We start from the raw sequence: 12261 nt of genomic DNA, 5'->3' as shown, positions 1-12261 counted from the left end.
CTTTTTCTGTTTTTTTTTTGTTTTTTTGTTATTAAGTTGTGCAAGGCCATCACTTCCTGTAGATTAGAGCCTCCTACCTTGCAGAGATAATCCAACATCCCCCAGTCAACACTTTACACCAAAGGAGCTTCTTCCCACAGTCAAAAACAAAAGTATCCAGCAGCTATGCAGCACAGCCGACCAGTCTTCAAAACACACAAACAATCAGAAAATAGATAGATTTTTGCATTTCCTCAGTCCACAGCAAATCCTCCCTCCAGATCTCCAACTGTCCTTCCCTGCCTCCCCGGCTGCGTGGCGAGGGATTTTCATGGACAGGTAATTAGTTGGTAAGCATCTTAACCCACAGGCAGGATAGTAATCCACGCCGCCCTCCTCCCTCTCCTGCTGCCACCTCCATGAGCAGGCCTGGGTGGGACAGTACATTTCCGCTGCGCCTCTTTACGCACAGGGCACGCATTCCTGAGAGATGCTGGACAGGAACTGGGGCACATCCAGAAAGTGTTTTATGTGGCAGGCGCATGGGGAGAGCAACAACAGCAGCAATACAGTCGTTTTATTTAGGCATTTGGCTGCAGTCGACATTCAGCACCAATAAAACAATCTGGAGTCTTTTCATGATTTTTCTGAACAACTTGATTTGATAAGTTAGAGCTTGTGTTTTTAGCCTGCTAAAATGTTATGTCCATGATTCTAAGCCATGAAAGTCAAAATAAGGCATATTTTTAATAAATAGAGTTTGCTCCTTATTAAAATATATTCTTTCTTGTCTGAAATCTGCACAAACTAGTAGCTAGTTAGACCATTCCTTGCCTTCAGCTCCACATTTGGGGCTTCTTTTAGAGTGATATGTCACAAGTATGAATCCCAAACTGATTGTTTAAAAACGATTCTTCCTAAACTAAAATAGCATTTTGAGCCATGCCCTCCAGAACAAAAAGGCACTGCAATGCCATTCAGACATCTATCTCAATAATGAAAGACCAAATTTTTTTCTTGCCAAAAATACATTTTCAAAGGCAGCATGTAGCGTAGATGTCCGGCTGCTCGTTGTTGGGACAGAGAAAAAGGACGGAGTGAGCGGTTTTCTTTGCAACTGAGCTCTATGGAAGTAAAAAATGTCTAGGATAGATTCATGTTCAGTCTCTGCTGGAACAACTGGAACCTCAGAGACACAAACTAAATGTGACGGATAAAGAAACTACACAGTTTATGCCACAAATAGATCAGGCAGAGAGTTGATAGTCAGACCATTGGGAAGGCAAGGGCTGTTGTTTGGGAGCATAAAGTTTATCGGGTAGGAAATGCTTTCTTTCGATAAGTACCTGACTGGACGAGCTTGAATTTTGAGCCAAATTAAGGAGAAAATGTTTGCCAGCAGATGGTGTTTGAGCATTTTAACACATGTAGCATTAGCTTCAATGAACTTTTTATGGCTGAAGGACATATTTATAGCAACAAACTCCTTAAGGACTTTTAATGTTTTTTGAAATACCTCACCACCAGCCATTTCCCATGGTGATGAATTTTCTACAGTCAAAATAGAGTCGCTTTTAAATCCCCCCACAGAGTGCCGGTTTGCTAGTTGTCTGCTGAATCAGACAGCACTTATCCTGACTTCCTCCACTTCACGAGATTAGCTTAAATATAAATATTCACTTAATGAAGTCAGAGTCAGGCTGGAGACTTTGCATACTTTTATCTTGGTTGGACAGTTTATCATGCAGCGATGCCCGGATTCAGCATCCAAGACAAAATCAGTAATAAAAAGAGCAAAATATTGCTCTGTTTCTTTCTTTATGTATTTTTAATTTCTCCTTTTTGGTAATGGAAATTAACAAAACCTTCGTAAACTGCGAACCTGAACAGAAATTAAAAGAGAAGGCTGTAAAAAAAAAAATATTATACTCCTTATTTTGTATATCTCAGTCTTCAATAGATGTGAAAAGTGACCTAATCCGGAGAAATCGAGTAAATATACAACACAACAGACACTTTTCTTGTATTTTCCAATAAAGCTCTTCAGGCTGCAGGCAAAGAATTTGACTTACCAGCATCCAGGCTGCGCAGGACCTCCCCTCTCGCGTCGATGCGTGCGCAAAAGTTTCTCCAAGCGCAGGCCTCCAGTGCGCCGCGTTTTATACCAGCATCCAAAGCTCCGCGCACTGCTCATTTACCTGCTGTCGGTGATTATTAGACAGATTGCAGGTGGAAAAAGACGCATCATCCTTTCAGCTGATGCGGATCCGCTGTTGTCGGATAGTCCGGGCTTGGGTTACGGCTCTTTCAAAGTTAAGTTTGAAATCCAGCCGTGCTCCCTTTGTCCTCTCCATACATTATGGAGGAGGCGCAGCCGGCCAGCAGAGGCTCATCGCTCTCCGCGCCCTCCGCTGCTCCTCAAGCTTCTCGGGTTACTCCGGAAAAAAAAAAAAACTTGACGTTTATACGATCTTTTTCTTTTCCGAATAAAATATTTCCACAGTTCTTCACAAAAGGGGCTATTTTTTTCTCTTTCATTTGCACTGCGTAACGCAAATATTATAACCTTTTACGATTTTAAATCCAGACCTATGAATAAGTTCGCAAATTGAAAGAGCAATCCAGCCCTTCATATTTGCTCTTAAAGTACATTTTTTTAAATCTGCATAGAGAGAGGTTGAAATAATAAAACACTCGGGGATGAGCTCTAATTACTGAGAGTGGCTATCTAGCCAAATTAAACACTGATGTTGCAACTGGAAACCAGAATATGCGCAGAAAGGGGCAGCGTGGCCACACAACCAATTAATATTTCATTAGATCATTATACTCATGGTCTGGACTTCATCACGGCATCATTCAGTATTGCAGTAGTCTATAATCACCCTCGGATGTGCAAAGCCAAGAATGAGTTTAATGAAAAGAAAACTAATGTTTTAATCTGTTCTTAAATTGTTTCTTTGTGAGATCTTTATTGCAAAGCTGAACAAAAACAGCTGCCGGAGAAAAACTGGAGCAAAAGAAAAATATTCTGTTTCCATGATTTTGCTCTCAGAACTAGATCTTTCTAGAACAAACATACAAATAACAATGGCCTTATAAAATTATTTACTGCACTTTAAGCCCAACTGCATAAATTAATAGAAGTTTATCAAAAAAAATCTTATTTGTCTTATTTTGTGGGTTTTTTTATTGCATTAAGTGATGGTTTGAGGAAATCTAAGTTAATGTGTGTGTGTTTGGTGTTAAAGGTTTTTGTTCATTAAAACGTTTTGGTTTTGATTAAGCAAATCAATATCATTCACTTAAGTTCTCAGTAGTCCTGATAAAAATGTATCTTCAAAAGATAAATATTGCATATTTAGGTTTTTATTTACGTTTACGCCATGTCATTTTACTCTATGAAGGTTAAAATAAGCTGTGACCCTTTCAAGCGTTGAATGTTATTTTATGGAAGTGTGTTGCGCCTTACACTGCCATCTAGCGGCCACTTCCTCAAAGTTCACACTTCATGCTTTGAACCACCTTGCAAAATGTTAACAATTTCCCTGCTTTAATCTGAGAGCATCTAAATTAAGAAATTATTTCTGAAAACATGGGTATGACATTAAAAACCGTTTGGTGCTTGTAGAACTCATTTGGACAGAACCGTGTCTTCTATGAGGCTGAAGTATACAGAATGACATTTTTTTATATATATATATAATTTCTCTAGAAAATGAAGCTTTTTTTTCCTCCTCTGCTTTTCAATTCAAATTAAGCCTGGAAGAGAGTCGATTTTGTGTCTTGTGAACCAGTTTTATGTTGCTTTTTCCAAATAGTGTCATGTAAATTTTTAAGGATATACACATCCTGTCCTGAACGGCTGAGTGCTGAGACCCATTTTCTGTCTTCTGATCTTCAATTGAAATCTCCAGGTATTTCAGAATCCATCAAGTTCTTTTAAACAAGGTTTCTAGTTTTTGAAAGAGAACCGGGCCCACAGCATCACTGATCCTACACCATGCTGAGCAGTTGCCATTAGATGCTTTTCTGTAGTGTTTTTATTAGTTTTCAACCAAACTCACCAGATGAAGGTGCTGAAAAGCAAATCAGAATCCCAGTGGTGCTTCGTGGGCTACACTCATCAATGGTTGTCCTGTAGGACGGGAAATTATTTTTGCCGGTGTTACACCAAAGTCTGTCAGATATAATCATTACTATTGTCGACGTCCGATTGGATTTTATGCATTTATGAAGTCAACATCTGAGAAGCTTAATAATTTAATGTTTCTCTTACTCCTCTGATAGAAAGCTGTAAGATAAAAAAAAAAATCTGAGGTAAAAAAAATAAAAACCCTAAGAAAAACATCCAAATACTGCCATCTAGTGGACAAAACAGGGATTGGCATCATTTTTCTAACCAACGTGAAGAAAGCAGCTTTAACCCCTCCAAATTAAGTGACAAATTAACTTCTTTCCACATTAAAAAAAAGATGTAACCATGTATGTTTTTGTTGTTTATTTCTTTCTTCAAGTTACAAGGGAAGCACATTTATTGACTCCTTTTTTTTTTGCCATTTAAAAATCGGGGGATATCTTGGCTTAAAAGTTCAAAATAAAAACATTCAGACAAATTAAAGGCGTCAAACATGTGTTGCATTAATAAAAAAAAAGGAAAGAAAAAAAAAAAAAAAAGAAACACAGCGATGAATCCTGATGGCATCCAAAGAGGCTGGACAGTGGTTCTCCATTTTTTTTGTTACTGTTTTTTGTTACTGTTGCATTTGAAGACATCATGTCCTAAGACTAACACCAACATGCAGTCTATTTGGTACAAAGGCTAACCAGAGGACAGTTTAATGAGATCTGATTAAATCACCTTCAAACAACACGGAATGGCCCTTTTTTTTTTTTTTTTTTTCTGGATCTGGACTTTCATTCCTGCTTTCCTGTCTGATCCGCAGTGCATTAAGAGCTCAGCACATTTAACAGCAACACCTTCACCGCTCTGTCGCCCACAGATGCATAAAGCTCAGCTGCACTAAACAAAGACCTTTTAAAGTTTTTATTTTTAGAGTTTGACCTTTTAGGGGAACGTTAGATAATTACATTTTTTGGTCCCGATATTTTTGGAAAAAACATGCTGCCGACGTCATGAGACGGTAAACGTGACCAATCTGAAACAAAGGGCGCTGCGACGGGACGCGTCTCCACGAGGGACGGGTGGGGGCAACGTCTCTTTGGAGGGGTTAATTCGGCAGATGAAGATGATTTAACGCTCCACAACTTTAACAGGAAAAGCATTTGTTTGTCATTATACAAGTATTAAACCATACATCATGATAGGATTCACCACCTGCAAAGAAACTAACTATCCCTACGCATGTCAGACACCTATGACAGTTCAACACAAGCAATAGGCAGAGTTAAGTTCAACAATAATCCCCACTGACCCCTTGACTGGTACTTCTGTGTCATGCCACAACACACAAAGACACTCAGAATGGCAAACACTTTCCTAAAACGGAGAGGAGGAGAAGAAGGAGGAGAAGAAGAAGAAGGCGGGTGCTAGAAAACAGAGGATATTGATTACGGAGCTCTCTCCCTGATTCCTGCTGAGTATCATCGGAGCAACACAACGCGTCAAAAGGATGAGATTCATGCACACGCTGATGCGCTTAGAAAGTGTGTGATGTGTCTGCATCTTTCTGCAGTCCTGGAACGACTGTCTGCAGCCTGCACACCGAAAACATGAGCCCACTGTGGCCAGCTGCTGCTTTTCAATCCTGTCGTAGCGGTGATTGTGATGATTGCAGCTCCTCGTAGGCGGCAGTGGGGGGAAAAAAAACAAGTTCTTATTTTTAAATCTCTTTTTTTTTTTTAAGTCATCCAGCTCTGCCTTAAAGAGGAAATGATGGCAAAAGTAAAAAGGTGATGAAGATGTGTTGACGAGTGCCGTCCTGCGTCGGTTTTATAGTGCAGCGTGAAAATCCTGGGGTTGAGATCAGGTGAAATAAAGCAACACTTCATTCTGATCTCTCCGGATGATGAGGAAGAGCGCGGAGCTGATGGTGATGATTTCCTAAACATGACATCGTTGTTTTGTTTTTTTTGTTTTGTTTTTGTTTTCCATACTGCAAAACCTTGTGTAGCAATAAAAATCCTTGTGTTACTGTAAAAAATTGTCCCGTTTGTTTAAATACGAATATAGTACTGAGTTTCTGCTCTTTAGGAAACGATAGTCCGTTGTGAGGCGAAGGACGGTTCTGCCTTCACTACAACTCCATGTCCTGAGCCTCGTCCTCGGAAAAGTCCGACATGGAGCTCTCGGAGGAGGAGTCGCCTCCGCCCTCCTCCTGTTCCTTTAGAGCCTCCTCTGTGGCGTACTTCTGGATGTATTCTGGAAGAGACGAGCAGACAAATGAGTCCAAACCGACGTCCACAGCAGCAGCTTCACGTCTATCAGAAACAGAACGACCTCGTGCGCTTCGGGCGGGAGAACGTTACGCTGCCGTGACTCAAAGAAACTCTGCTTTGCAAAAAAAAAACTCTCGTTCAAAACTTTCTGCTACTTTGTTTTGGTCCACCAGGTGTGAAGCTTTTACAAACCAAAGGTGATTAAATAAAACTCATTTAAAGGCACTAATGTTACATCACCTTTCGTGGAAAGGCGTAAAAATATTAGGACATATGTTAACATTTTTGAAAGAATTGCCATTTTATTTCTGTTTTTAGGTTTTTAAAAACCATGAAACAAAAAACAACAAAAAAGGATTAAGACATTTTCTTCAATGGGATGTTGATGTTTGTGGCAAATAATTTACACACAAAAAAAACAGCTTAAACATAATGTTGACAAAAAATGTTCCTGATACGTTAATGCAAGGTCTATTCCATACAAAAAAACTAAAACAGAACTGCTAAATCTGCATTTGTTATATCTATATTAAAATATTTAAATGTGGTTCTGCCATTGCGGAAGGACCAAAAAGACACTTGCTGCAGAGTCCGAAAGCAGCCGATAAAACACGATAAACTTTATTGTTGGAGCGTTAGAGAATGTGGAAATATTCAAGAGATATGAATATGTGTGTAAAAGCGTTTAGCAGGCACAACAATACAAGTTACATCTAATCCAACAACAATTAAAATACGTGGCATCCTTTCACTGCGCAGACAAAGTCACCGTCTGCATCTCAGCGATCCAGTCCACACCATTCAGTTAAAATCAGATCAATAACTTTTGCTGTATGAAACTACAATTGCAGACATATTCGGGTATTGGTGTCGTACCTTTGATCTTGTGTTTGTAGTCCTCCGGCCGGTGCAGGTACATGGCAGCGGCGTCCCCGTTCAGGGGGTCGATGGGGTTGGGGTAGGCGAGCAGCTGAGGGAGGAAGGACTCGAAGATGTTGGTGAGATCTGAGAAAAGAGTGGAGAAACGTGTGAGAGCGGCATCAAAGTCAGGCACCAGGGGTCTCTCAGTTGCAACTAGGATATTCTGATTTTTTTTTTGTTTTATTAAAAACACAATCGGTTCCTTTTCTGAGCTCATTTCTGGATGGTTCTCCACTGACTTGGCAGAAATCCTCTTTCTTTGACTGGTGTTTAAGGGAAATGTTGCAGTTTAGTTTTAGCGCTGCTGTCTGTTGTGCAACAGAGCTGAGGAACTGGGGGGAAAGACCAGACAGGAAGCTAACGAGACACGCAGGATTTGCTGCATCTTCTTCACAGCAGTCAGAGGCTTCATCACCCGCAGCTATAAGGAAACCAACCAGAAGGACAAATCTCATCCTGTTGGTATCATTAGACTCTCCAAGCTAACTACAAGATATTACCTTTCAACAATGAAGTTAAGACATAAAACGCTGTTTTTATGTTGTCAGTCCCGTGCTTATGGATATAAAACTCAAACATTTAATCCCTAATATATACTTTATTTATCTTTCAGGGCCAAAGCGCTCAGACGTATTGACACGTTTCAAAGTTTTGAACAGATCCCTGCTCGGCCATTACAAATAAACATGTGCGCTACAATAACTGTAAGATAATTTTTACCAATATAAGATCCATGTAACTTTCACTCGATGCAATGTAGAAACACACAGCAGCAGCCAGTGTAATTATTAACACAGCTTCTCCTGACTCTGCTGCTGTCCTGTCCTTGGATAACATTACAGAGCAGCTCTGGTGCCGTCTTATTTGAACATCCAAAGATTAATTTCAGCAGACAAAAATCAATCAAACTTTCAAAAGTCACATTTTTTTTCTTGTTTGAAGTACCTAAAGTCAATGGAACCAGTAAAAACTCTCCAGGAAAAGTGGACAGATTGCACATCTGACTATGGTGTCGCCACATCCCACTCTTCCCTGAATCTATATTGGAGATGCACAGCAGGAAAATATTTCCTCACTCTGTGGCTCTTCTCGTCTTTGCTTGCTGTGTTATTCTATTTAAAGTTGGTTTTTTTTACACAACAGTTAATTAGTATGGCAGATCAGCATTTATGTAAGAACTTGATATAAAAAAAACCCCAGAGTTTATGTTGTTTATGTGAAACCATCTCAGTGTGTGAATCAAGGAGAAATGGAGATCTGTTTCTTGAACATGAACTTAGCTGTCAGCCATAAACAAAACAAGCTCCATGCACAAATGGAAGACGTAAACATTCAATAGAAAAATCTACAGATTTTGTTATTCATAAGTAAAAACCTGAAGAATCAAAATACTTTTCCAATTCAAAGTGCTGCTGCTCTGATCTTATTACGGGAAACAAGGAGAACAATGAAACTGATCGGTAGCCATCGGCCGATTTCTGTGGCTGTTTCTGAACACAACGCTGAACTCATCGAGTTTGTCTTGAGTTTATTTAAACACAGGAGCACAGAAGAGTCCAACCGAATGGGAAACCCAGAGAAAAGTCTATGTGTCCACAACAGTCATCACCCAGTCATGCAGAAACTCCTACGCACAGTCTGCTTCTTCAGGTTAAACTGTCTAACAGAGCAGCCCAGTGAACTCCCACCTGTCTGAGTCGAGCTACAAGTTTATTATATTTTGTACTTTATAGCAAAGAAATTTAAGAAAATTACTTGTTTAGCTTATAACGGTGTAGCATATTTGTAGTTTCCAAGTTAAGCCAACTTAAATAAACATGTTTTTACTATGCAACATTCTTGTGGAAACAGCAAAAAAAAAAAAAAAAACTTTGCTCTCTACATTTATCTAAAAGTATCTGATCGACGACTCAGGAAATTAAGTGCTACCATCAAAACGAACTGTGAAACGTTTAATTAAACACCGATATATTTGCTTGCTCTGCAGATTTTGTCTGTCTGCTGACAGGAGTGTGTGTTCATACACACACACACACACACACGAGCGTACCTGACTCAGCGTGCTTCAGCAACGATGGCAGAGTCTGAAGTTTGTGTTTTCGTGTAGCTTTTGTCAAGCTAGCTTTTGGAAGTTAACAAAATGGATGACACTGACAGTGAACACATACAGTTGCTGCGTGCTGTGATGTCTTGAGGGGACAGGCGGTCTCACTGGCCCTCACCGAGTAGGGGAAACGATGGACCGTCCCCCTAGCGGGTTATGAACTGACTCACAGTCAACGCTGGACGTTTTGGGCCAGACTTTCTTTGACTAAAATCTACAAAGACACCAGAAGGCAAAGAAACAAAATGACCTAAACCCAAACATGTCTTCCTCACTTGTTCAAGACTTTCTAATCTATCAGCTCTGAATGCTTGACCCGAATAAAAGCAGCAGTTATCACTGCAGTGTAAGCTGATTAAATAGAGGCACAGCGTAAAGCTCTACAGCAGAGGTCCGGTTTGAGCGCTTCACTCTGTGGTCGTTTTTAGGCCATGACCGTTAGTTTAGCCAAGTTTGGATCTTCAGCAGACGCCCCTGTGACCTACCGTAGAGAGCCGTCCACGTCTGGTTGATAACATCTAAACACACGGTTCCTGACCTGAGGAACACACACAGCAGCAGAGTAAGTGATGAAAAGTGAAATGATTGATCAAACATCTGTCACAACAAGTAGAAGCTAGCTCAACTTACGCTTCATCGATATTGGGATGAAAGATTTTGTTCATAAAACCTGAAAAAAAAGATTTTATTAAGATTCAAACAATCGCTCATTTATTCTCTCATTTTGTGTTTCCATCATATTACTATGATTTGATCATGACAAAATAAGAACTGTCTGGCCTACTTGTCACTAAGACGAGAAGTAAAACTTATCCGTACCTATTGACGGTGATTTGAACGGATATTTATCTGGCAGGTCCACCCGAACCTTCCACACGCCTCCTTCATACGGTGCTAAAAGATTAAATCAAATAAGTGTTCATTTTCAATAATTATGTCTTGAAAAACAATTCATAGTCCTTAAACTTTTTCACCTTTTGCTTCATTCAAACCAGAAACGTTTAAGTGTGGGATTATGGTATTTCATGCTGACCAACACATACATTATGAAGCACAAAGAAAACACCGCTAGACTGAGAGAAAGGAGAGCATTAATTAGTGAAGCAGCCAAGAGGAACATGCTAACTCCAGAGGAGCTGCAGAGGTAAATAATAATAATTATTATTATTATTATTATTATGTCAACTATTGGTCAACCATTGGGGAGGGAAATCTGGTCAGACTACATGGAGTTGGACACTGTTAGAGACTTAAAATTAGGGTGGAGGTTCGACCCAAAACACGCAGTCAGATCTGCAATAGAACAGCTTAAAGCAAAAGAATATTAATGTGTTAGAACGGCCTAGTCAAAGTCCAGAGATTTGTTGGATTGGTCTAACACATAAAAATACATAGAAATTTAAGGTTTTAATGTAACAACATGTGAAAAAGTGGTGTGAATTTTGTTTTTTGTTTTTGTTTTTTGCGAGGCTCACAATGCTTACATAAAGTCTAAAAATGTCAAAGTTTACTAGGCTTTATGCAAATCTGGTAAAATACTGTGGTATGCTACTCAAGACAAACAGTATAGACTCTTACTTCCAGGGGGTCCGTGGAACTTGACCACAAACTCATTCAGTCCACTCAGGATAGTGACCTCGTGTTTACTCTCGATGCTGATTCCTGGTTAAAGAAAAACACGCCTCCGACATCCTACAGTGATCAAGAACCTCAGGAGGAAAGTTAAAACCCCGTCAAAGCTGCTTCATAACCGTCTCATAACCCCTCCACAAACCTGGCTGGGCAGAGGTCAAACGCTGGGTCAGTACCATCAGCTGCAACAATGAGATCAATAATTCAGAGGCCTCAATCAGATAAACTCAACCGGCAAACACAAACCTCAACAACAAAACAATTCTCATGGAAGACAAAAATCTTCAGCTGCACAGTAAAAGCAAAAACACAAAGAGGCAATAATGAGTCATTTAAGTCGACGAAAACGTCAAACCTTCTGGATGGCTAATAGTCACAGGATGTGGTGATAGCAAGAAGCATGAGGGTGAGTCAGCTGTCGAACAACAACACAGCGAGGTGGAGGTATTTAATCTCAATGGCTGGTTTGACTCTGAAGTAAGCCTTTCACCTCATTTCATCACTCTGTCAGAAAACTTTCAGTCGTTTATATTCCAACAGTCTAATCGGATCGGCGCTGGCGTGGCAGCTACAGTCGTTTAGCTTCTGGAGAGCAAACAACTCAAACTTCATATGAGCACAAAGAACCAGAATGACAAAGGTTTAAAGAAAATGGCAGCAAACCACAGACAGGAAGACTAAATGTGATCTAAGGCAACGGATCCTATAAATAAAACCTGATAGAGATGTACAACTCGTACTCTTCGCCCCTGAGGGTTACCCGTAGAAACTCAGGCAGCGCTCTTTCAGTTGGAGATGCACAAGAGGAAACCTGCTGGGTTGAAAGCTCACACTGCTCTTTAAATCCGCAAGTTAGCTCATACAATAATCTCATGTTTTTCTACTAATTATAATGACACAAGTCTGTTTCATCAGTTATCCCATTTAAAAGAAAGAAAGCAATCAAGCAGGTAAAAGGTTGTAGTTTTAGGTCTGCCTTCTTTTGTGTTTTGGTTTCTGTCAAGTGTGGGAGCGATGATGTCTAAAATCCATCAGATACCGAGAGAAAGATTCCCCTTCAGCTTATATTGCTACATTTTACTAACATTATTTTTATGCATTTCTTTTTTATTTTTACTGACACTTGCAGTAGGTCAGATTCTTTATTTTCCTAAGCACCTTAAATAAATGCATAAATAAACCTGCCTTGCCTGCAAGATGGTGTCTGTAAAAAAAAAAAAAAAAAA

The 12261-nt window shown here is 39.8% G+C and overlaps 1 protein-coding gene across 1 annotated transcript in view; it reads right to left on the bottom strand.

The window, feature by feature from the left end:
• Window positions 1-4465: 4465 nt before the first annotated feature.
• LOC103133704 (ubiquitin-conjugating enzyme E2 H-like) overlaps window positions 4466-12261 on the bottom strand; it is an 11100-nt gene continuing 3304 nt past the window's right edge. The window contains exons 2-7 of the mRNA XM_007545565.2: window positions 10982-11058; window positions 10223-10297; window positions 10034-10073; window positions 9889-9941; window positions 7255-7383; window positions 4466-6361 (exon numbers count right to left, since the gene is read on the bottom strand). Of these exons, the coding sequence (XP_007545627.1) occupies window positions 6237-6361; window positions 7255-7383; window positions 9889-9941; window positions 10034-10073; window positions 10223-10297; window positions 10982-11058 (499 nt within the window). The 3' untranslated portion in view covers window positions 4466-6236. The remainder of the gene's footprint in view (window positions 6362-7254; window positions 7384-9888; window positions 9942-10033; window positions 10074-10222; window positions 10298-10981; window positions 11059-12261) is intronic.

The sequence above is a fragment of the Poecilia formosa genome, unplaced genomic scaffold, assembly GCF_000485575.1.
Source record: "Poecilia formosa unplaced genomic scaffold, Poecilia_formosa-5.1.2 Scaffold13, whole genome shotgun sequence".
NCBI lineage: Eukaryota > Metazoa > Chordata > Actinopteri > Cyprinodontiformes > Poeciliidae > Poecilia > Poecilia formosa.
The sequence above is the reverse complement of the archived record's forward strand: the minus strand, read 5'-3'. Positions and strand labels throughout refer to the sequence as shown.